This window comes from Thrips palmi, unplaced genomic scaffold, assembly GCF_012932325.1.
Source record: "Thrips palmi isolate BJ-2018 unplaced genomic scaffold, TpBJ-2018v1 HiC_scaffold_18, whole genome shotgun sequence".
In the NCBI taxonomy this organism is placed as follows: domain Eukaryota; kingdom Metazoa; phylum Arthropoda; class Insecta; order Thysanoptera; family Thripidae; genus Thrips; species Thrips palmi.
Window position 1 is genome coordinate 7,497,911 of NW_023144627.1, and position 25,110 is coordinate 7,523,020.

General features: G+C 55.4%; 2 protein-coding genes across 2 annotated transcripts in view; both read right to left on the reverse strand.

Moving 5' to 3' along the window:
• Window positions 1-17,696, reverse strand: part of LOC117644663 (leucine-rich repeat-containing G-protein coupled receptor 5) — a 103,037-nt gene extending 85,341 nt beyond the window's left edge. The window contains exons 1-2 of the mRNA XM_034384274.1: window positions 17,596-17,696; window positions 17,070-17,195 (exon numbers count right to left, since the gene is read on the reverse strand). Coding sequence (XP_034240165.1) covers window positions 17,070-17,195; window positions 17,596-17,696 — 227 coding nt within the window. The remainder of the gene's footprint in view (window positions 1-17,069; window positions 17,196-17,595) is intronic.
• Window positions 17,697-19,876: 2,180 nt separating this feature from the next.
• On the reverse strand, window positions 19,877-24,437 carry LOC117645093 (putative tyrosine-protein kinase Wsck). Its single transcript, XM_034385009.1, has 10 exons — window positions 24,090-24,437; window positions 23,787-23,947; window positions 23,411-23,713; window positions 23,110-23,333; window positions 22,642-23,028; window positions 22,349-22,550; window positions 21,797-22,209; window positions 21,605-21,716; window positions 21,334-21,530; window positions 19,877-21,224 (listed from the first exon to the last, which is right to left on the reverse strand). The coding sequence occupies exons 1-10, from the start codon at window positions 24,296-24,298 to the stop codon at window positions 21,144-21,146; spliced, it is 2,289 nt and encodes a 762-aa protein (XP_034240900.1). The 5' UTR covers window positions 24,299-24,437; the 3' UTR covers window positions 19,877-21,143.
• Window positions 24,438-25,110: the final 673 nt, after the last annotated feature.

The window sequence follows — 25,110 nt, forward strand, 5'->3', positions numbered from 1 at the left end:
GCAAACAAAAAACCGTATGCGGCAAATCAAAAACCGTATGAGGCAGACCAAAAGCCGTATACGGCAAACAAAAAACCGTATGCGGCAAATCAAAATCCGTATGAGGCAGACCAAAAGCCGTATACGGCAAACAAAAAACCGTATGCGGCAAATCAAAAACCGTATGAGGCAGACCAAAAGCCGTATACGGCAAACAAAAACCGTATGCGGCAAATCAAAAACCGTATGAGGCAGACCAAAAGCCGTATACGGCAAACAAAAAACCGTATGCGGCAAATCAAAAACCGTATGAGGCAGACCAAAAGCCGTATACGGCAAACAAAAAACCGTATGCGGCAAATCAAAAACCGTATGAGGCAGACCAAAAGCCGTATACGGCAAACAAAAAACCGTATGCGGCAAATCAAAAACCGTATGAGGCAGACCAAAAGCCGTATACGGCAAACAAAAAACCGTATGCGGCAAATCAAAAACCGTATGAGGCAGACCAAAAGCCGTATACGCAAACAAAAAACCGTATGCGGCAAATCAAAAACCGTATGAGGCAGACCAAAAGCCGTATACGGCAAACAAAAAACCGTATGCGGCAAATCAAAAACCGTATGAGGCAGACCAAAAGCCGTATACGGCAAACAAAAAACCGTATGCGGCAAATCAAAAACCGTATGAGGCAGACCAAAAGCCGTATACGGCAAACAAAAAATCTCATTCAACGAACGTTAATGGATGATACTCGTTTGGTTTTCTTCTGGGCTCATTAGTATGGGCTCATTCCAAAGATAGTTCTTAAAATCTTATTCAACGAACGAGGCCGAGCTGGCGCCGAAGCCGGCACGAGCTGAGCAGAGCCGAGGTCTGCCCGAGTCACCCACCCTTTGAGACATGGCAGGCGGAGAGGGATTGTCAATGTTGCGCGCGGGCCGTCGCGCGCGAGGAGGGGGTAGGGGGTGCCATTGTCCGCGCCGGCTGCGCCTCACCGCCAGCCAGCCAGCCAGCCAGCCAGACACACCAGCCCGCCCCGGCGGCCAGCCCCTATTATATTGTTAGGATACGCGCTTGGTTTCTGGACTCGAGAGTAAAAGCACGCTGACACCTTCATGTGTACAGTATTTTTAAGTATGTTTCAAGTGTGGTGAAGGTATCATCTGCTAAAAAAATAATATTGACTGAAAGTTTTTTTGGAGGGAAGCATTTGAATTTGTAGGGCTTTCCGTGCAAATTGGTACGAACAACACGCATGCAAACATGCACAATACTAGCCAGTAATTCATTTATGGTTTTTGTACACACTGTCCTACACAGCCGGGCCATAAGCCACAGCGCGCGTAATAGTAACGGCAGCCAAATCAGTCGCGAAATGGACCCCACGAGGGGCACGGCCGGGGAGGCCCCCCGGGGGGTGCGACGGGGTGCGACGGGGTGCAGACGGGGGCGCCATTTCAAACGCACACGCACGCCTCGCTTCGGCCAACGGTTTCATGACTGCGTGTCCTTAATTCAGATTAATTAGTGACATTTATTCTCACCGGCCCGCGGACTCATTCCGAGAGTCTCTCTCTGTCTCTCTCGCACCTGTACGGGGCGCCCCGTGAGTGCGAGAGAGACGGCGCGGCGCTCCGCGTGGGCAGTCTGGGCAGTGGACGCACTGGGCGTGGCGGCCAAGCAGCGCCCCCGGCGGCAGGGGGCTGGCTCGCTCCGTCTCTCTCGCACCTGAACGGGACGCCCCGCGAGTGTGAGAGAGACGGAGAGAGCCCCTGCTGGGGCTGGCAGGGCTGGCCGAGGCCCCGCGCGGCTGCAGCGTGATCTCGGGACATAAGCCCCACGCCCACCCCACTGTAAGCGCTCATTTGCAGGCATATCGCGGCGCCAGCGCTCTCTGTCACACTCGCTGCTGACCCACCCCCACCCACACCCCCACCCCCACCGCCCCCAACGCACGTCCACGCAGGTGCCGTAGCCAGTCTCGTTCCGAACAGAGCTTGTCTCTCTCGCACCGCTGAGGCAACCCCACGGGAGCGAGCGAGATGGAGACAGATCAACCCGCCGGCCAACAAGCTCGTAATTAAACCGAACCTTTCACACCGACTCGAGTCGGGCGAGGCCGGCTCGTCCTGCCACCTCACAGTGGGCCAGAAGACCGGTGGAGGCGGACAAAACTCTAGACGCGTTTTGAGCTCCAGAGTCGCTAAATGGGACTGGAACCGACGGTGTGACCCTCCCAGTGCATTCACTCAGACGGCGGCGGCACCTGGGACCGACTGGGATGGACTGGGATCCACGGCCGGATCCAAAGGCGGGTTCGCTGGGAGGAGAGGGGGGGAGGGGAGTCGCAAAAGTTGCCTACTTGCAGGCGCAACGTGCGACCCTTTTTTGCCAACCTTTTGTAGATCCGCGCCTGCTGGGACCCCCACCGTAAAGGCAGTCAAAATTCTAGACGCGTTTTGAGGTCCAGAGTAGAGATACCAACCGGGCGTCAACATCTCCGCCATCCAGCCCCGGACCGAGCTCCGTAGCATTAGACCACTTAAGCCTCTAGGTTCGTGCCCTCTCGCCGCTGATGTCACCTGCCAGGCCCCTCTCCACACATTCACACTCACACTGACACACACACACACACAGACACACACTAACGCAGACACAAACAGACACAGACAGGCAGACACACACACACACACACGCACACACGGGCGGGGCCTCAGGGCGACGTAAAACCTAAAACCGGCACTAACAACCGGAAAGGGCATCGACTCAAGTGCCCCGCCACCGAATGAGAGGGGTGCTGAGGACCCCTCCCCCCCCCCTTCCCCTCCACGGTTGTTACATCTCGCGTAATAGTTCCGCGACCACCGCGCCTCTCTCTCTCTCTCTCTCTCTCTCTCTCTCTCTCTCTCTCTCTCTCTCTCTTCTCTCTCTCTCTCTCTCTGGCCGGGTCGGGTCCTGGCCGGGTCGTCACACTCGCATGGCCACACTGAGATTGCCACCATCCGCCCCCCCCCCCCTTTTCTCCCTCTCTTTTCGTATTGCAACGCGCATGCCCAATTCAAGATGGAGCGCTCGGGACGCCGAGGTGCGCGGAACGCCCCGCCCCGCCCCGCCCCGCCCCGCCCCGCCCCGGATGGACCTGGACAAGCACGGCTCGACGACAAGACCGAGCAGATAGCGAGGCACACAAATGCACCAGGTCGCGTCGCTGGTGCAACGAAAAACAAAATTAACCGAAACAAAAGCGAAAACGTGTGGAGAGTGTTTAAACACTCTGCTAAAACGCGTTGGCAGTCGGCCGACTACACTTACTTCTCACGCTGTAAGAACGGGAGATCTGGTGAAAATCTCTTCAATTTTGTGGTGAAGAAAGTCTGACCTTCTACTTTGAAATAAAGTGACGACGAATTTTGGCAGTGCGCTAACGGTGCGCTGCGGCGCTGCTCGCACCTCAAGGCGGCACACTGTGGCACAGTGTGGTGGCGCAGTGGCTCGGGCCGTCCGGGCAGTCCTTGCCTGTCACTGGCGCGGGTTCAACTCCCGGCGGCCGCCGCCGTTTGTCATCCGCGCGTATTGTCGCGACAAGTAGAACGATCCTGAATCTGTTGCAATTTTCTAAAAATAGGCGGCGCGTCCACACTGGAGCAGTGTGCCGGGAGGTGGCTGCGCGAGGGGCGGGGCGGGGTGGCCACTCCAGCGGGACCAGCGGCGCCAGGAAGTTGATCCGAACGCGTGGGTCCAGTCGGGCTGTCTTCCCGCGCCCATCCGGTGGGTCCCGTGAGTGTGAGAGAGAGAGGCCTCCAGCCTGCAGGAGCACTCCAGTGGGCTAGGCTCGCTAGGCACAGTGGGCCAGAATCCCGGTGGGGCGGACAAAACTCTAGACGCGTTTTGAGCTCCAGAATCGCTAGACGGGCCTCGAGCCGAACGTGTGACCCCACCAATGGTTTCTTCGTCCGGAGAGCAATCCATTGGCGGGGTCACACGTTCGCTTCGAGTCCCATTTAGCGACTCTGGAGCTCAAAACGCGTCTAGAGTTTTGTCCGCCTTCACCGGTCTTCTGGCCCACTGTGCCAGACCGGCTAGGACGAGGAAGGAGCCCCCAAGGCTTCATCAACACTCCAGTCGGTCTCGCGGCAAGCTCTCCTGCAAGGAGACGCTTCCCGAAGGACTCCAGGCGGGCGGCCAGCACACTGAGAGTCGTCGCTCTGTCTCTCTCGCACCAATGCGGGACGCCCCATGAGTGCGAGAGAGACAGAGCGACGAAAACGACTCTCGGAATCGGTCTGCAGGTCCGGCGGGGCAAGGCAACTGCCCACAAACGCCGCAACGCCCGCCCGTGCCGCCCAGACCCAGTCCTCCAGTCACTCCAGTAAAGCCCAGGCAGGCACGGCGCGGCGCGGCGCGGCGCGGCCTACAGCCGCCTTGCCTTGCATTGTCCTGGCAATGACGGCACGCCGCTGCCACGCCACTGCCACGGCGCAGCCACGGCGGACCCATTCCGTGTCACTCGCGGCTTTGTCGGCTGTGCGACTGCGACAGCAACAACAGCCTCAGCGCCGAGCCGAGCCGAGCCGAGCGCCGCCGGTCCAGTCAGTAGACAATGGCTCTTCTTATTTTTCGTCGCCCGGGATCACGCCTGTTCCGCGAAAGGGGCGCGGCGAGGGAAGGACACACACACACACACACATGGAGTCGGATTAGAAATGGCGACGCTGGTAATCTGGTCACGTTACTCGCCGCCACTAGAAGGGAAATGGTCTCATCTCAGCCCCCCCCCTCTCTCTCTCTCTCACTCTCACACTCTCTCCCCTCTCTCACTCTCTCTCTCTCTCTCTCTCTCTCTCTCTCTCTCTCTCTCTCTCTCTCTCTCTCTCTCTCTCTCTTTCTCTCTCTTTCTCTCTTTTCCTCCCTCTCTCTCCGTCTATACTTAGTCCTAATCGCAAGGCTGTTTACAGTCTACCACCCGATGAGCGCCGGCAGTGCAGCCGTTAAACCAATTGCATGGCAAATTGATCGTTTGCGTTCAAAATCATTTGTTGGCTGTCCGTTTAGCGCTGGCGCCTCGTCACGGAAGGGGATCGGAGGGGAAAAAAAATACGGGACGAGGGGCGGCAGATTGTCCGACATGTGCTTTGAGAATTTGTCCCCCGAAAACATTAACAGGGAAGGCAACAACCCACCTCTCCACAGCGTCCACCGCCACGTCCATGACGTGAAAACAAATAAAAAAGTGAGGTAAACTAGAAACTAGGTGTAGGTGCACTCGTTAACGCGACCAACGGGTAGAAGAACCCCGCGGGGAATTCCAGCGATTTCGCACTCAATATCGAGAGAGAGAGAGAGAGAGAGAGAGAGAGAGAGAGAGAGAGAGAGAGAGAGAGAGAGAGAGAAACGACCTCGACCTACTTGCAAGCGAGACAAGGAGACTTCGTTACCGAGCGCTTCAAATACTTTCAGGACAACGGGCGAGGAGCAGCGAGAAAAACCAAACTACAGAAAAAGGCACTGCGATGATGGTATTCCAGTAATGCTTGGCTGCAGAAGGCCACGGCTAGTGGAACGGCCGTCGAGAGAACACAACTTCAAGATCAAGTGCACGCTAAAAGTTGAACAAACTCGAGTATTTTTCGCAGATGATACCCTTGAAAATTTCAATTTTTTTTTTTGTTTGAAAATGATTCAAAATATTTTTTGAAATTACGGGTGCTGCAACCAAAACATTTAAATGAACTTGTCTTCACTCTGTCGAGTACCAACCCACGCAGTCAGAGACTGGCGGGCGTCTTCAAACGTAAACGTAAAGAAAATGAAGGCATTGTAGAATTGCTTTGTATTATGAAGAAATGCTTCGTATTACAAAAGGTTTTGCTTCAGAATACGAAGCATTTCTTCGTAGATTTTACAATGCCTTCATTTTCTTCGTATTGTGAAGCGATTCTTCGTAGAGTTTTAACTGTGTAAACGAGTACACGCAGCTACTCCCTTGGCAAACTCCTAGCCTGGCGGATTCTGTCCGGGAGTGTACCAGAACTGCCTGGGTTAGCCCAGAGCGCCTTGTTTATGGCCACCGGTCCTGCCCCACCGCGGCACCGCGCGCCGGGTGGCAGCGAGGCAGCGAGGCACAGCCACCCTGCATTCTCGATCGAGTGTCGTGGATACGTCACCCAGCCGGAGGGACCCTGGATTCGGAGTAAGTTGGAGAGTAAGTACACCCTTATTGACCTGATATCTAGACTGAGAGTGAGAAATCCTTGTCAAATACATGCGTCGAGATGAGTGCTGTAGGCAGGCAGCAGCGGGGTGTCATTTTCTTACCCCGTGTACTTTTCTTCCCCAACTTACCCCTACTACCGCTTTTTCTTTACGTCGGGCAACGGGGGGCAAGACCAGGCAGGGGCTGTGCGGTCCGTCTGCCCGTGTGCGTGCGTCCGGCCGTGTGTGTGTGGTGTGTGTGTGTGTGTGTGGTGTGTGTGTGTGTGTGTGTGTGTGTGTGTGTGTGTGTCCCACGTCCGAGCGGGGTTGGGGGTTGGGGGTGGATTATCTCCCAGTTGGAAGGACGGGTTAACGGTTGGTCATTACGGGTAGCAGGATGCTCCAAAGGGTTGGTCGGGGCGGAGAGGGGGAAAGGGGTGGGGGGGAGGGGGGGGCCAGAGACAGCAGTTGCGAAGCGCGCGCCCCCGCAGCGCCGACACGGCCAGCACTCGACGATGACGGGATACCCGGCCATTCCCGGCACCGACACCCCGCACACAGTGGGCCAGAAGACCGGTGGAGGCGGACAAAACTCCAGACGCGTTTTGAGCTCCAGAGTCGCTGAATGGGACTCGAACCGAACGTGTGACCCCACCAATGGATTACTCTCCGAACGAGGAATCCATTGGTGGGGTCACACGTTCGGTTCAAGTCCCATTTAGCGACGACGCTCCGACTGCACTCCGTCTCTCTCTCTCTCTCTCTCTCTCTCTCCTCTCTCTCTCTCTCTCTCTCTCTCTCTCTCTCCCTCTCTCTCTCCCTCTCTCTCTCCCTCTCTCTCGCTCTCTCTTCCCGCACGACTCGCGACGAATAAGGTAACGTGAAGATGCGACGTACCCGCCGAAAAAAAAAACGGCCACCTCGTCATGTCGGCGGTGCGTCGCGGTGCGTCTTGTTGCGAAGTCCGAGGCAGCGGCTGTCCTATAAATCGCCGCCTCCTCGATGGAGGGCGTGACGGCTCTGTCTCTCTCGCACACCAGCCGACCGCCGCGCGAGTGCGAGAGAGACAGAGCGACGAAAGCACTGTCCGGAACGAGTGTCCCCGCACAGTGGGCCAGCCAGGCTGCATTTCATTTCGCGCCCAGGAGTGCAATTACCAGGGGCGTGATAAGTCAGAGAGAGAGAGAGAGAGAGAGAGAGAGAGAGAGAGAGAGAGAGAGATGGAAAAGATAGGGAGTGACGCGTTGACCCGCCAGAGCGCGCTGACCTGTCAAAGCGAGTTAAGTGGGCAGTGGGTTGACTGGGCTCCTGGGCGCCGCGGCAGGTGCACGCACCAACGAGACGGAAATTATTCCTACATAGACAGAATGTAGTCCAATAGGTGCGTTTTTAGCGGATGAAGAAGTAGGTGCACTGTTTATCTCGAGTGCGAATGATGCCTCGGGGTAACCCGCGCCGCATGCACGATGCACAATGCACACGAACGACACTCCGCCGCTAGGGCTCTGCGTCGTGCGTCAGACGTGCTGCGGATTTCTCCTGCGTCTTGTAGTACGTCCCACGTCGGTTTGTGAATGAACCAGTTTCCCTGCCCGGTGCGCGGCCGTCCGCCTGTCTGTCCGTCCGTCCGTCCGTCTGTCTGTCTGTCTGTCTGTCCGTCTGTCCGCACCGCTCGGCTAACGGGGCTCCGACTTGGGCGCAGCGCGGCCCGATCGAGGACCAATGAGTCTGTTCGACGCTGGCGGTCGAAGGCTTGCAGCAGGGCCAGCCGCACAGTGGGCCAGAAGACCGGTAGAGGCGGCCAAAACTCTAGACGCGTTTTGAGCTCCAGAGTCGCAAAATGGAACTCGAACCGAACGAGTGACCCCACCAATGGATTCCTCGTTCGGAGAGCAATCCATTGGTGGGGTCACACGTTCGGTTCGAGTCCCATTTAGCGACTCTGGATCTCAAAACGCGACGAGAGTTTTGTCCGCCTCCACCGGTCTTCTGGCCCACTGTGAGCCGTCAACGCGACGACCAAATGGAGGGCCACACCAAAACAGCACCAAGCCGCGCTGGGCCGCTACAAAATGAGTACCAGCATTCACTAACTCATATTATTTGGACCAAGGGAGTATCACATAAAATATTTCACCAAATTAAACTTAACTGTTTTTACAGTCCGCGAGCAGAACGGTCCGCAGTCCGCGGTCGTCCTTGCTAGGCTAGAATGCGTCAATTAATCGGCACCAAGGCAAAGCTACGCCCCCTCCCCCTCCCTACCCCTCCCTCTCCCGAACGCTGAGCCCCGAACGCGTGCCGGGCCTAAGGTCCCGTCGCGTGCACGAATTATTAATCAGGCCAGCGCCCGCCTCGTCACCAAACCGACTGCACTCCGTCTCTCTCTCTCTCTCTCTCTCTCTCTCTCTCTCTCTCTCTCTCTCTTCTCCCTCCTCTCTCTCTCTCTCTCTCTCTCTCTCTCTCTCTCTCTCTCTCTCTCTCTCTCTCCTCTCTCTCTCTCTCTCTCTCTCTCTCTCTCTCTCTCTCTCTCTCTCTCTCTCTCTCTCTCTCTCTCACTCTTTCCCGAAAATTATTCGTCCGTCGTGGCGCGCCTGCCAATAAGCGAGCCACGCCGCCTCGGCAAAAAAAAAAAAGTGTGACAGGAGAAAAAAAAAGTTGACTGGGAAAAGCAGCAGACTCACTGCATTCTGTGCTTTGTGACAAATTGGTGCGGAATTCCTCTCCTCGGGCGAAACGGGCCGGGCATTCAGACCAACAGCTGTTGGGAGGCGGAGCCCGGAGCCAAAGGGGCGACGTGGCCAAGCACGCACAGTGTGCCAGAAGACCGGTGGAGGCGGCCAAAATCCCGGACGCGTTTTGAGCTCCAGAGTCGCTGAGTGGCACTCGAACCGAACGTGTGACCCCACCAATGGATTGCTCTCCGAACGAGGAATCCATTGGTGGGGGTCAAACGTTCGGCTTGAGTCCTGCTTAGCGACTCTGGAGCTCAAAACGCGTCTAGAGTTTTGTCCGCCTCCGCCGGTCTTCTGGCCCACTGTGCGTCACCTTTCCCCGCGCCACTGCAAGGCTGCACCGGGCTGCACACTGCCACCGTGAATCCTTCCGTGCGACATGCGGCCCCTTCCCCCTCCCCCTCAATCCCGCGAGGCCCCCTCGATCACTTTCCCTCTCTCTGCGGGCCTGCTGCGCCTCGTAGGTGTAGGTGTGTGCATGTGTGCGTGAGTGAGTGAGTGTGTGTGCACGCGCTCGCGCGTTAGAGTGCGTTGTTAGTTCGCGTTCCCGCGCTCCTCTGTGTGTGTGTGTGTGTGTGTGTGTGTGTGTGTGTGTGTGCGTGCTAATGTGTAGGTGTGGGCCCCGCTGGGGCACAAGGCACAAGTTTGGCTGCCGCCCAGCAGGCCATGTGGTGTGAGCGACGGCTGCGGCGCGGTCCGCGCGATGCGTCGCACAGTGGGCCAGAAGACCGGTGGAGGCGGCCAACACTCCAGACGCGTTTTGAGCTCCACAGTCGCTGAGACAGGACTCGAACCGCACGTTTAACCCCACCAATGGATTCCTCGTTCGGAGAGCGATCCATTGGTCGCTCACACCACATGGCCTGCTGGGTGGCCAAGATGCATTCTTCATCCACCAAATTTGACTCTCTCAAGAGAGTGGCCGTATTTGGTTGAAATAGACCCCGCCTCAGCCAAAACGCGGCCCTGCTGATGTCCCTTTCGTTCCCAGTGTAGGTACCTCTTAGTGCACCAGGTGCATCGCAGCGTCCCGCCGCGCTCGCTTGCGCCACGCCGACCTCGGCAGCCTCCACGTTCCCTTCCACGCCGCACTTTTTATTCTTTTTACGTTTCATCTTCTTCTGCCTTTTCTTTCTCGCCGTTATTTTCCAGAAATGAAACGACCGCCGCGGCTCTGACAGTGCGGTGACAGTTTAGAGCGATCCGCTCCAAATTCGAAGACACGCCGTGTAGGCGTGCGACGGGACCCACCACAGTGGGCCAGAAGACCGGCGCAGGCGGCCAAAACTCCAGACGCGTGCAGAGCTCCAGAGTCGCTAAATGGGACTCGAACCGAACGTGTGACCCCACCAATGGATTGCTCTCCGAGCGAGGAATCCATTGGTGGGGTCACACGGTCGGTTCGAGTCCGTCGTGGTCTACATCACAGTAAAATCCATAGGCAAATGATTTTATCAGAAAACAAGATAAATGTTTCAGCTGCTTGGAATTCTGCGAAGAGAAAGGCCGTTATTTTTCGGAAGAAATGCCCGATTGGCCGCAGCCTCCGAAAAGGACTTGGCCACTCGGCTGGCGTGTGTCCGTAGACTCGGCCAGACTCGGCAGCGCGACAACAAAGAAATCGGCACGCCAGGCACATCCACCAATCGGACAACTACAGGCTTGATTCGACATGATGCTCAGGTGCCGTCCGGCTAGACACACGTCTTGCCTTCGATGCCGCAAGCGAGCCATTCCATTTTCGTCGCTCTGTCTCTCTCGCGCCCCCACGGGGACGCCACCCGGGTGCGAGAGAGACAGTGAATCGGTCTGCACGCCAGCGGCTGCGGCGCCACTCACAAACAACACAAGCAGTGGCGAGGAAAAAATAGGTTTCCCAGATTCGAACCCGCGCCCAACTCTTGACGCGTTTTGAGCTCCAGAGTCTCTAAACAGGACTCGAACCGAACGTGTGACCCCACCAATGGATTGCTCTCCGAACGAGGAATCCATTGGTGGGGTCACACGTTCGGTTCGAGCCCCATTTAGCGACTCTGGAGCTCAAAACGCGTCTGGAGTTTCGACCGCCTCCACCGGTCTTCTGGCCCACTGTGCACCGCAGCGCAGAGATTCGCCCCGCCTTGACCCAGAGGCGCTAGGCGCGAGGTCAGGGTCCCTCAATAATGCACGGCTAGCCCAGGCCAGCCACCCCGCGGGGCCGCAGACTCACTCCGAGTGCCTCTCTCTCGCACTCACGGGGCGGCCCGGCAAGGCCCGCCAAGGCACGCCGAGGTGCGAGAGAGACAAAGACGACTCTCGGAATCAGTGTGCCGGTCGAGTAACCCAGAAATTCCGGCACGACGCCTGGCAACGCGTGGCGACGCGTAGCGAGTCCTAATCTCCGCCTTCACGGACGATTTGCAGCGTTTCCAGTGGCGCGCCCAGCGCTCCCGGCATCCAGCGGGAGGAAGAGGAAGCGTCTCGCAATCTCTCGCAACAGTTCCCGACACTTTCGCCGCCAATTCGCGGACGCGCCAAAAGTTTAAACTTAATCGCGCCTATGATTAGCCGCACGCGCCTCAAGGCCTGGAGGCGCCGCGCTATTCGCAGGACGAGCACAGTGGGCCAGAAGACCGGCGGCCGACACTCCAGACGCGTTTTGAGCTCCAGAGTCGCTAAATAGGACTCGAACCGAGCGTGTGACCCCACCGATGGACTCCTCGTTCGGAGAGCAATCCATTGGTGGGGTCACACGTTCGGTTCGAGTCCCATTCAGCGACTCTGGAGCTCAAAACGCGTCTGGGATTTCGACCGCCCCCACCGGTCTTCTCTGGCCCACTGCGGGACGTACTGCGAATAACGACATTGCAAACGAAAAAGAAAAGGGCGGACGTTACAAGGAGGAGGGATGGATGGCGCGGCCGGATGAAAAATGACACAGTGGCACCGCCACCCACCGGCCGTCGCCCTGTCTCTCTCGCACCCCTACGGGCCGACCGGGCGCCCCGTGAGTGCGACAGAGACAGAGCGAGCCGGAATCAGGTCGGGGATGAGGAAGCGATAGGATAGCGAGTGGGTGGCGAGCACAGCCGGAGCTGGCTGGCACACTGCGACGCGATAAGCAGTGCGATGTAGTCGTTAATTTACAGCGTCACTCTGTTAACTGCACTTACAATATTAACCCAGATTACTGACACGATTTATACCCGCGGCCCTTCGAAAATAAACTTGACCGCCCCCACTTCAGCCTTCCGCTGTCCGCCAATCCTGAGCCTCGCCGAGCGGCCTTGGAAATATGCAACATTGCGGCCCAATATTGCATCCGTGCCAACATAAATCAAAAGCCTAATTTGCTTCCTTTTTTTGTAGATTTTTTTGTTTTGTTGTCGTTGTTTTCGACGACCAGCCGGCATGCGCTGCCGCTGCGTTCACAGTGCCATTCGACAAACCGGTTCGCAAATTAATTATTATCGTCCTTTATGCACTCGGTATGGAGAGACTGCGGGGACCCCAGACCCTCCAGACCCCGCGGTGGGAGCGTCGCCCCGGCCCTTTCGTCGTGCTGGCCGCGGGGCAGGACGGGGCAAGACCTCACGTAAACCACAGCACAGTGGGCCAGAAGACCGGTGGAGACGGTCAAAACTCTGGACGCGTTTTGAGCTCCAGAGTCGCTAAATGGGACTCGAACCGAACGTGTGACCCGACCTATGGATTGCTCTTCGAACGAGGAATCCATTGGTGGGGTCACACGTTCGCTTTGCCAATGTGCCCAATATCTCCATAGGAAAATATGCTTTAAAGTTTTGGTTATTTTTAACGCGGGCAAAAGGCGTGGCCCGGACCTGAAAATTTTGCGAAATCGCAAGTATTGGTGTGATGACGCACTTCACCGTGTAAGGGACGCCGTAACAGACGGCGGTGTGATACGTGCCCACCCTCGGGGCGAGTCTCACACACGCACACAGACACACACACACACGGACACACACATGGACACGCACGCGGATGACCTCACAAGCTAAATAGCTCTTGCTTTCACTATGGACCGCAGGCCGCACAGGGCGGGTACCGTGGCGGGTACCAGGCAGGCTCCATTCGCACTGACGGGACCGGGCGGCACCGCCTGGCCGAGCCGAGCCTAGCCGAGCCGGCCGGGTGGAGGACCGCCTGCCGTACGTGGAGAAGGCGTACCGCAATGGCGTACCCGCACAGGGCGTACCCGCACAGGGCGTACCCGCACAGGGCGTACCCGCACAGGGCGTACCCGCACAGGGCGTACCCGCACAGGGCGTACCCGCACAGGGCGTACCCGCACAGGGCGTACCCGCACAGGGCGTACCCGCACAGGGCGTACCCGCACAGGGCGTACCCGCACAGGGCGTACCCGCACAGGGCGTACCCGCACAGGGCGTACCCGCACAGGGCGTACCCGCACAGGGCGTACCCGCACAGGGCGTACCCGCACAGGGCGTACCCGCACAGGGCGTACCCGCACAGGGCGTACCCGCACAGGGCGTACCCGCACAGGGCGTACCCGCACAGGTACCCGCACAGGGCGTACCCGCACAGGGCGTACCCGCACAGGGCGTACCCGCACAGGGCGTACCCGCACAGGGCGTACCCGCACAGGGCGTACCCGCACAGGGCGTACCCGCACAGGGCGTTCCAGCCCGAAGGCGTTCCCACGGCGTACCAGCCTTTGGCGTACCAAACCACAAGAGGGCGTACTGACAGGAACACGTTTGCCAAAGCTGCTTCAGTCCCTTAAAACGAAGTGAAATATCAAACAGAAATTAAACACCTCAAGACCGCCAGACTTCAATTCCTCGCTGGCTATACGAATTGAGCGCGAGAGGGTACAGGCGAGCGAGCGCGGACTGCAGCGGCGCGACTCCCAGCGCGTAACTCGTGCGACAAGGTTGCAATGAGGCAAACCCACAGGCAAACTGCCATAACTTCCACGCGCGGGTCAACCCGGCGAGCATTCCGCGCTCGGCTCCGCGCTCACAGTGGGCCAGAAGGCCGGCGGAGGCGGCCAAAACTCTACCCGCGTTTTGAGCTCCAGAGTCGCTAAATGCGACTCGAACCGAACGTGTGACCCCACCAATAGATTGCTCTCCGAACGAGCAATCCGTTGGTGGGGTCACACGCTCGGTTCGAGTCCTGTTTGGCGACTCTGGAGCGCAAAACACGTCTGGGATTTCGACCGCCTCCGCCGGTCTTCTGGCCCACTGCGCGCAGCGGCTCCGAGCGCGACCAGACTCTTTGCGAACTTTCTCCGTCTTACCATACGGGACGCCGCCCCTTGCCGCCCACGCCCCGAGAGCCACATTATTAATTAGCAGTTCCGGCAATCAAGGGCCACTTTGGGAAGCGGGGTCAGGCCGGCCGAACATTTGCCGAGTCAGTAGACCCGACTTTCAGTGTCATATTTACTAAAATTAAAAACTGACAATCTTTTTTCGAAACGGCGATGACTTAGTGTTTTTGGTCACACGTACAGTATGTTTCCATCCATGGCGAAAGATGCGTGCTCAGCTTAGAAGAAATCTTTTTTTTTCTCGTTTAGAAGACGAAACAAATCGAAATACCCGGCCTTTCCCGACAGTGCAGTCGACCGCCTCGGCCGATTAGAGGAAATAAATTCGGCCAGCCACTCAGCATGCGTAACCAAACCTTCGCGCCGATCCCCACGACACCGTAAATTGAAAGGAAAGAAAAAGGTTCAAGAATGGGTTTGGCACTGTTAAAAAAATTCCTGGAAATTCCCGAAAAAGTTGACCCCGATATTCGGAACATTTCAAAACCTCACAGGTTTCTATTTCGCTTGAATGAGTTTCCAGCAGAGTTCCGAAAAATCGCGTTGAAAGACGAAGACTGACGGAAACTCCCGAAGAAGCTTCGGAACGCACTTTCGCGGGATGTTCCAATTTATTTTTAACAGTGTGATAAATGCACGCCGGGTAATATTGTTATCCGAAAGAAAACCGCCAGTGTGGTGCCCAGGCTCGCCATCCATCAACAATACAAATGACAACAGAGAGAGAAGGACAACCGCGCGATGAGCGCAGTTCTGCAAACAGCTCTACATTTCCAGGCGCGCCGAAGGCTCGGCCGAAGGCGCCATTTTCGAAACTCGAAACACGCGACGGACAGTTGGAAGACTTATGTGCAGCCTAAGTCGGCCCCAGTTTGTGTGTGTCTGTGTGCGTGACAGAGAGAGAGAGAGAGAGAGAGAGAGAGAGAGAGAGAGAGAGAGAGAGAGAGAGAGAGAGAGAGAGAGAGAGAGAGAGAGAGAGAGAGAGAGAGAGAGAGAGAGAGAGAGAGAGAGCATGTGTGCGATGAAAGCGTGCGTTCCGCGCAGTGTACCCGCGACGCCGTGAGGTCGGGCTGCGTCCGCGGCGACGCCCGCTTGTCACCAGCTCTGGCACACTGTAGTGGCCCAGTGTGCCCGCTACCGGCGGCCGCGCCTCGCATGCAGCCCCCCCACGGCCCCCTCGGCCCACCGTGACAGAGTAATGTCATCGGGATAAGAAAGAACCTGATAGGAACGCAAACGCCGAACAAGCCGGCACACTGGTCAAGAGCGCCTACGCGCCGTCTTCCTGAGGCGTATGGAAAATAAATAAAAACAAATAGAAGGGGAGATGGCGCGGAAAAGACAAGACTTTGTTGATGCGATCGAACCTCAGATTAGCTGTCATCGTGCGAGTACAAGTCGTGGCTACCAGATTTAGATTGTGGGTACCGGGTTTTCGATTGCAGCTATCGAATAGGGCCTATCGAAGCGAGTCGATCGCACCACAACAAAGTCTTTTTTTCCCGTGTGGGGCGGGACGGCCGCGCAGTGGGCTGGAGGCGGCCAAAACTCTAGACGCGTTTTGAGCTCCAGAGTCGCTAAACAGGCCTCGAACGGAACGTGTGACCCCACCAATGGATTGCTCTCCGCACGAGGAATTCATTGGTGTGACTCACACGTTCGGTTCGAGTCCTATTCAGCGACTCTGGAGCTCAAAACGCATCTCGAGTTTTGTCCGCCTCCACCGGTCTTCTGGCCCACCGTGGGCCGGTTCGGCGGTGTGACACCTGCACCGCCGCGGGGCCGGCCGCACGGCGAGGCATGAACGCCGAGGCACGAAAACAACAAAAACAACAAAAGCGAGGAGCGGAGGAAGCATTCGAGTGAAGCCGAGCCGCCGTGATCTGGAGCAGCGGGTCAGGCAGCCAGATCACTGTCAGATGCCTGTCATACTGTCGTCTCGGCCCGGGGCCCCGGGGGGACTCCACAGACTCCACCTCCACCTCGCCGGGCGCGGCGGATCGCAGCCAGACATCAGTCCGATCTCAGACGGACTCGGATCTCGAATCCAATCCATTCCGAAGCGACTGGTTCGAGTAATCGAATCGGCACTCGAACCAAGGGTGTTCGGCTCCGGAGAGTCTTTTTGCTCAGTTTTAGAAGTTTTTTACTTGTCTACATGTTACATACGTATACACATTCTTACTGAGCTGGACTAATTTTTACCGCAGGCCTGAAGTAGGTTTGATTTATTTCGGAAAACGCCGGGAGGGTAGGCCACTCCAGCGTTGCGACGCGCGGCAGTGTGGCGGGCTTGCCTATCTCACAGGCGGTAGAGCCCGGCCGGTGGAGGCGGCCAAAACTCTACGCGCGTTTTGAGCTCCAGAGTCACCAAATGGGACTGGAACCGAACGTGTGACCCCACCAATGGATAGTTCTCCGAACGAGGAATCGATTGGTGGGGTCACACGTTCGGTTCGAGTCCCATTTAGCGACTCTGGAGCTCAAAACGCGTTTGGAGTTTTGGCCGCCTCCACCGGTCTTCTGCGCCACTGTGCTCCGCCCGGGCCAAGCCTCCAGCGATCCCCTCGAAGACTTCCAGCAGGCCAAGGACTCCCTCTAAAGGCCCCTAAGAGCACATGATCGCGGTCAACTACTTGCACGCAAGTTTGGAACTTTAACCGATGCCGCGGTGCCCACGGTGCAATGGGGTCAGGCGTGCAGGGCCCGGCGGCAAGGTGACTAAGGGGCTTTCGGAAAAGTGGGACGATGGACCCAGATGTAAGGGCGACCCCCCACACTGTGAAAGATGCCTTCGTCACGAGACACCAATTTCAAGAGTCAAGTCTTTGCAGAGGCACGCGGTCGCAAGCGGTACTCACAGTTTGGTGAGGGTGGCGGGCAGCGGCGACGGCACGAAGGTGAAGGAGGCGCCCCTGCACACCAGCTCCTTGCGCTCCGACAGGCACTGGCACAGTTCCGGCCTCGGCCGCGGCCCCGTCGGCGGCCCCGTCGGGGGCGGCGCCGTCCCCGGGGGCGGCGCGTCGGAGGCAGTAGACGCGTCGGGGGCGGCCGCCTCGCCGGGGGTGGGCGTGGCGTCCGGCAGCGCGTTGGTCCAGGACGGCGAGGACGGCGCCGGCGGCCGCAAGTCCAGGGGGAGGCACTGACCCGGCGACACCGGGGCGGCCGTCGAGGCCGCGAACGGCGCCGCGGAGGCCGGCGGGTCGGCGGCCGGCGGCGCGTTGGAGGAAGATGCCGCCGGCAGCGACGGCAGCGTCGACGCGCACGTGAGCAGACTCAGCAGCAGCAGCAGGCCGCACGCGCCGCACACGCCCGCCCGGCCCTGGAGGCCGTGGAGGCCGTGGAGGCCCTGGGCGCGCCGAGCCATGGCGAGTCAGCTGGCTCTACCTGGCCACGGCCTCGTCCTCCGTGACGGACTCTGTGACGGACTCCGTCCCCACTCGGCGGCACTGGCGGGCCGCGCGCCCTTTCCTGCGCCTCCTCGGCATAGCACGGCGTCCGAGGCCGAGGCCCGGGGGTCGACGGGGTGCTGCTGACGGCGGCCTCGGCCTTGGCGACCAGCTGGCGGCACACTTGGAAACGCGGCCACGCGGCCACCGACGACGTCTACTGGATGGCCAAACGTCCGGACGCACAAAAACGGCGTCGCTGGAGAGTTCCAGCAACTAGTTCACCTGGAACACGACGAGCGTCCCGTTGAAACTCGGGCCGCCCCGCCCCGCCCCGCCCCGCCCGACTCGTTGCGTTGGCCGGGCCGGCCGGCCGAGCGGTGATCCCGGTTGCATAAGGCGTAAGGCCTTTGCCATAAGACAGTGCCAAGCCATGGCCGCGGCTGCCGCGGCATGGCCAAGGGTGTTGTGCCGGCAAGGATACCCTGCCGAAAACGCGGCGCCGTGGCGCACCGCAGGTCCGAAACTCGGAATTTCTGGGTTCGATCCCCGGCGTCGCTTGTAAAATTCAAGTTTGAAATGGGGGCGAGACTGGATTGGCGCGTAGAACCACCGGGTGTGGGCTCTGGGGACCGGGTTCAACTACCGGGCCACTTAAGTTTGTCCACGGCCAGGAGCAGGGCCAGGCTACGCGCTACGCCAGGCTAAAGCCTTGGCCAACGGCAGCCGCGCGAAGATTCGCCCTAATTGTTGTCCCGCCGAAAACTTAACGGGCCCGCCTCGCCAGGCGTCGCCAGGCGTCGCCGCTGGGCACCACTGGGGCAGCGGCCAATTGACAAAGGCCAGAGGCAATCGCAATCGCAATCCCAATCGCTAGTGCGACTGACCTCGCCTTTCCTTTAATTAATAAATCGGGTCGGGAAAAAGCAGCGACTGCCTGGCGGCGTCGCTCTGCCTCGGGATTGCTCTCCGAACGAGCAATCCATTGGTGGGGTCACACGTTCCGTTCGAGTCCCGTTCAGCGACTCTGGAGCTCAAAACGCGTCTAGAGTTTTGGCCGCCTCCACCGGTCTTCCGGCCCACTGTGCGGCGACGGCGGCGCGAGGGAGACAGAGACAAGCGGAACAGGGGAAAGGGCTCGGGCCGGGCTTCGGCTTCCAGTCCACTGTAAGACTCCGCGGCGGAGTGCTCCGGATCGGCCGTTACGCGCCGCGCCGGGCAGCCTGGCCCAGCCTGGCCGAGCCGAACGGGGCTCAGGTGGTCGCGAGCCGGTCACACACACACACGCACACACAGAGTGACTCACACACGATCTCACACACACACACACACGCCGCACCATCTGGAGAAGGATGACGGAGCGGCTCGCGATGCGATTCTCCAGCGGTCCGTTAACGCGGCCCAGATGTCGGGGCCCCGTCCCGTCACGTCCCGTCACGTCCGGTCACGCCGCGATGGAGTTGCGTCACGGCCGTCACGTCGCGGCACGTCGCGGCACGTCGCGGCACGTCACTATCGGGCCGGCCTGGGCATTCCCTCCGTTTTGGCGGGCAGGCTGTCCGGCAGGCTGGGCGGCGCGCGCCGACCTGGCGACACTTGTCGGAAGACGCGGCCAAAGCCAATCGCCTCTTGCGACACCACCACACTGTTAGACGCACTTCGGCACTGCGGGTGGACACTGTTGTTGTTGTTGACAGTCGCACTAACCCCACTTAAGCACTCACAAGTCACACACACAAGCACTAACACATTGCACAGGCACGGGCACGGGTCACTGGAGTTGGCGAAACGACACAGCTCGCGGACCGCGAAGGCACACTGGACTTTGGCGACGGCACACTGCGGTGATCGGACGCGGACTCGCGGTCTCGCCGCGGCGCCAGAGGCCGCGGGTTGGCGCTGTTTGGCTGGCGTGCGTCGGCCGCCCCTGCGCCCCTTCGACCGCCGGCTAGCAGAGCCAACGAACTTATGATAGCATCGCGGGGCCCCCGGCCCGAGCCGAGCCGAGCCGAGCGGAGCCGAGCGAGCGCGGCCGAGGCGGCCCGAGAGCCGAGCCGAGCCCCGGCCGGTCGGGAGGTGGGGGTGGTACCGCGCCGCTCGGCCCTCTCGGCTCCGCGCCGTGCCGCGTTCGGCTGCCTTCCCTCTACCGAGTACCGAGTACGCCCCCTGTCGCACAGTGGGCCAGAAGACCGGTGGAGGTGGACAAAACTCTAGACGCGTTTTGAGCTCCAGAGTCGCGAAATATTATGTTTATGTCAGTTTTGAATTAACACAAAAAATAATTTTTAATATACTTTAATTTATCAAAGAGTCAGCACATGTTCACAATAAGAAAACTAGAATGAACAAGAAACCAATATTGACAATGGGAGGAGAGAAGTAAAGGAGGGAGAATTTGAGTCAGATCCATTACATGAGGAAACCTTTGCACCCACCTTGATTGAGAAACCCTACATATGGTAATATTTTCAGACAATAAATCTACACAATTGGTAGGAACTTCACAATTGACTAAAGACAGGTAAAGTGGTAAAAGTTAAAAATATGAAAATAAAGGACTCATCATTTAAGTACAGATTTCTATAAGTTTGTCAAAATATTCATACAGAAGTAAATCATCTAAAAGTACATACACCTTGATACATACACTATGACTGGTCACACACAAATTGTTGTGCGCTAGATTCTTAAAAAATGTCTTGAAAGAAGCATTGCAGTTAAAACCTGGAATGGCAAATACTAGGCTAATCACAAAGAAAAAAGTTGAGCCTTTAAAACACTGCTCACACAAAACTTCCCAAATTAGGAATAAATCCTTCAGATCTTCAAAGCACTTTGGTACTTCACTTAAAAAGAAAAGAGACAACAAGAAAAATAATACGGTAATGAGCAGAACTTGATGGTTCAATTTTGAGTAGTTTAAAAAATTAATTGAGTACTCAAACTGCAAAACTTACATATAAACATTTGAAGAAATGCAGCATTTTCAGTTCAATATTCCAGTTTCAAATACCTAAGGCACATTTGTTCAACAACTTCTGCCTTCACAACCTCAACTCAACAGTCTTAAAAGTTACAAAAAAAAAAAAATTGTAATGCTAATTAATGCAATGTTATGATTTATTATAATGTAATGGCAATAGTTTGTGCAGATGGCTCTAGTTATGAGCAACACGATAGAAGAACTAGAGGGTAACAAGTCTCCAAATACAGCTGCTCAGACATGAGTGTGCGAGATTCCAGAATCACATAAATCAAGGCAAGGCTTGAAATAAAAATCTACAGAAAATAGAAGTACTAAATGCACATGCTCCAAGGTATAGCAAAAGTAATTATAATGGGGCAAGAAACATGTTGCAATGGTCACAATAAAAAGATATGGTCAAGTAAACACATCCAACAAGCTAAATATCTAGGAGTGCAGTTAGTTCATGGCATATGAAGTAACAATACGATAGATACCAATGGTTATCATAATTTTCCTTAAAATAATGGACGGAGTAGGCAGTGAACAAGGCTCAACATTTAAAAACATCACATCAACTCTCACCCCTGAAGGCTCGTCTCAAGTTCAGATGAATACTGCTCATACCGGAAACCCGGAACAACACTCCAGTCAAGATGAGTCTGCGGCAGACACCAAAGTGTTAATGGTTGAGTTCCAAGATGAAACCACACCCTTAGCATTAAGGAAGTGTGCTACATGTACCACTTGTATCAAAAAATGCCAATTTACCTCACTATCATTTATCAGCTCGCAGAGAGAGGCAGTTATCTCTGAAAAGTCCGGTCGTTCGTCCAGGTCAAGCTGCCAACATTGCAGCATCAACTGATACAGATCGTCAGACACGTGAGCAAGGTGCGGAGGTCTTAGTCCTCGCATGACGCGAGATGCAACTTCCGCGGTGGGAATGTTCTGATAAAGTGTTCCGCCTGAGAAAATTTGAAAACCAGTAAGAAAACTACAAGTTCAACATTATTTTTAATCAAAATAAAAGGAGTATTACCCAGAGCAGCCATTTCCCACAGCAAACAGCCCATTGCCCACACATCACTTTTAACTGTAAAGTGCTGGCTGCGGAAAATTTCTCTTGCCGTCCACCGAGTGAAATCAGCGATCTAGAAAATAAGAAAAGGGTAAAACTAAAGGAGTAGTTACAGGGTACTACAAATATGGCAAATACTTCTTGGTGACTCACGGTATTAGGTCTATTGCACTTAGCAATGCCAAAGTTAGAGATCTTTGGGACCATGCCATCTGCCATCAGGACACTACACGCAGCTAACTGTTTGTGAATCACTTTGTTACTGGCTAGATGGGCCATGCCCTGGCTAATCCCAATACCAATTTGTAAAAAGGCCTGTTGTGGAAGTGAGCATACAGAAGAGAGATCTCTTTCAAATCCCTGGCCTGGTCTCTCTAAAGTCCTGCTCTCTAGTAGAATATCCTTTAAAGTAGCAGGATGGTGTTCCAGAACAACATACAGCATATCTGGGGTCTCACAGGTGCCAATCAATCGAATAACATTGGCATGGTTGGCAGTCCCACAATTAATTAAAGTAGCAAGTTCCTTCAACATGCTGCGTTTGGTAGTAGAAGAGAGAGCACCATCTAATACAAAAATGAGCAGAAAATTATTATTACAAACACTAAAAAATTTGGAGGGACCATCCTTACACTACAAAAGATCCTACAACAGAGCATTTTGAACAAAGCATGGACATTTTGAAGAAGAAATGAATCAGCTTACCTTCAATGCACTGAACAGAGGTTGGTGTTGGGTAACTATTTTGAAGAACAGTACCCTTCATAAATGGGCCGAATTCCCCACTGCCCAAAAGGACATCCTTAATATCCAGAAAATTGCGTGGGATGTCCCATAAAACCTTCTTTAAACGGTCATAATGGTCAACACGGTTCTCCTCTTCCTCCGGTAAGTAGCCATAATTTTCCTGCATATTAAAATTGCAATAAATACATGTATAATAACATTAACAACTCTAATATATTTTTGAATTTGCCAGAGCCAACGGGCTACCATACCACTTCTATCATGGGTCCCTGCAGGGACATTTCTTGTGGGTCCTCCATCCTTGAGGCTCCTCGGCGCTGGGGGGCGAAGTGTCTCGCAGCAAAGTAAGCGATAACGACTAAGACCAGCAAAACACTGCATACAACAATTGCAACAATGAGTCCACTCTCCAGGCCCTCTTCCTTCAAAGGTTCTGATGTTCGTCGAATAACAAGAACATTTTCATAGTCCATGTTGCTATTGGAATAGGAAATGAGTGTTTGGTTTCCACGAGAGCTCACTGCACCAATGATTATCAAAACGTCCTCTGGTCTACATTCATCGCCAAATTTGAGGCGGACATTATCAAAACCCCCATAGCGCAGTCCATCTCCAACCGTGAAGTTTCTCATCCACGCCTACACAAAACAGAAAGCTTCTTAATACATGAGCTACCTTAGATAACTCCAAAATTCTGAGGGGGTTTCAACATTTCTTACGTCAGCATCCAACTGCGCAGCAACATAATATGTAATCCCTTTCTTCACTGCATCGTAATAATTAGGCATGATATTTTCATTTAGCTGAGCAATGCTACAGGTCACTATGACTCTGTATCCAGTGATTGGCCCATTGTCAGACGAAGCTTCCGAAAATTGAATCACTATTCGACCATCTGGGACAAGCTTCATCAGAATTTTAGGTTGGCCTGGTTGTAATGGGTCTGAAACAATGAAAAGAAAAATAAGCAATATTCAACCATAGGCCTTAACATAATTGATGCACGTCTAAGAAACTTACATCCAATGTGTGTCTCAACAAAGAGTTGCGCAGGGACACTTTCACCCTGATCAGAGACCGCTTGTACGCTCACACGATACTCTGAGCCGGGATGCAGATCAAGGACATCTGCGCTTCTCACATCGGATGTGTACGTCCATGACATTTGGGGTGGCAACTGCATTGCACTGAAGGTCTTGGTAAGTTCCGCAGTCACAGTGTAGGAGCGAATGACACCATTTGACGCCGTGGGTGGGCCCCAGGAAACATGAAACTGGGTTTCAGTCACATCATTTACCATCAACCCAACAGGGGGGCCAGGAACTGAAAACAGAGACGTGTTAAGGCAAACGAAGACAACGAATCATAAGGCCCAAGCATACTTGCAGTGAATTACCTTTCTGACCCGTGTCATACACACTGCTGGCAAAGGCACCGCCACATATTTGACTCGAGTTCCTCCGACATGGTTTGTCACATTGGTGTTCGTCAGCCTCTCCGAAGGAACCAAATTTGCTGCCGCAAGCGCATTGCTCACCATTCCTCAGAGCAGCATACCTGGAAGCAAAAATGTACCGCCTTGTGTAAGCAATAAGAGCCTGATGGAAGCAGTTCAAGGTGATTGAAGGCAGGAACAGAACAGTAGCCTAGAGGGAGTCATGCAGGTACCATGAACTAACTACCATCAATAAAGTAATACCTGAAAAAGTTTTTCAGACACTCTTGCACGCAGGCACCCACATATTCACCAGCATCACTCTTGGGAGAAAGAAATGAAAAATCAGTTCTGTCACTGCTGTCTTTGTAACAGCCTAAAGGTGTTGAGGAGGCCTCTTGGCCATATGCAGAATTCAGAACCAAACTAAAGAAGGTAGTCCAACAAATAAAAGAAAAAGGCCTTTTCTCCATTTTAAGGTGCGTTCAAGGACACTAATGAGTCAAAACGCATGATTGTTTTTCGAAAATCAGCTTGATGGACGGAACGATAACCTCTCAGTGAATCACAATAAACAACGCCCCGGTGACGATTTGAATTAATGACTCCGTTGGCAGCGTATGAGAAATTCTTGTTCACAAACACTAGCGGTCCAACATACTGGACAAACAAGTCTCTTTTCAACCAGTGATTTGTCACTTCCCGCTTTAAAAGTGATAAATGGTAACAATCAACAGACCTAAAATCAATACCCATCGGACTTAAGTTGAAGTCAAAAGTCCATTTTATGCAAAACGTTCATCTCGAACTTTGTCGGTAGGTTGGCAACAGCTGGTCCATTCATGGTTCCGTTTCCATGGTGATTCACGCGACGAGACGAGGCCGCGCATTCAAACCGCTACGTCACAAAGAGAACTGTCGCGGACCTGTCAAGCTGGAAGTGGAACCCGTGGTAAGGCTAAAATGATTCGTTGCCAGAAGCCAGACGACCGGTGCCTTTCCGCTCGACAAATCTGCTGTTTTCTGAGAGACTTCGTCGGGAAGCAGTCGGATGCCGATACGCCCCGCCGGTCAGACGGGTCAGGCGAGGAGTATCTTCGCCGCGTCCTTGCAACCCTGGAGGCTGGGGAGTATCGTCACGGACCAGCAAGCAGACTGATTCCGAGAGTCGTTCGTCGCTCTGTCTCTCTCTCACACTTGCGGACTACCCTATACGCACGAGAGGGACAGGGGAGGCGACAAAACGTACCTCGGAACGTGCGGCGATACCCGTCCGCATTTTCGA

Coding starts and splice junctions, on each gene's coding strand:
- LOC117645093 (XM_034385009.1), bottom strand. CDS start 24,298: ATGGAGAAAAGGCCTTTTTCTTTTATTTGTTGGACTACCTTCTTTAGT. Junction 23,714..23,786: donor GTATGACACGGGTCAGAAAG/GTAATTCACTGC, acceptor CTCTGTTTTCAG/TTCCTGGCCCCCCTGTTGGG. Junction 21,225..21,333: donor AGCTGATAAATGATAGTGAG/GTAAATTGGCAT, acceptor TGTCTGCCGCAG/ACTCATCTTGACTGGAGTGT.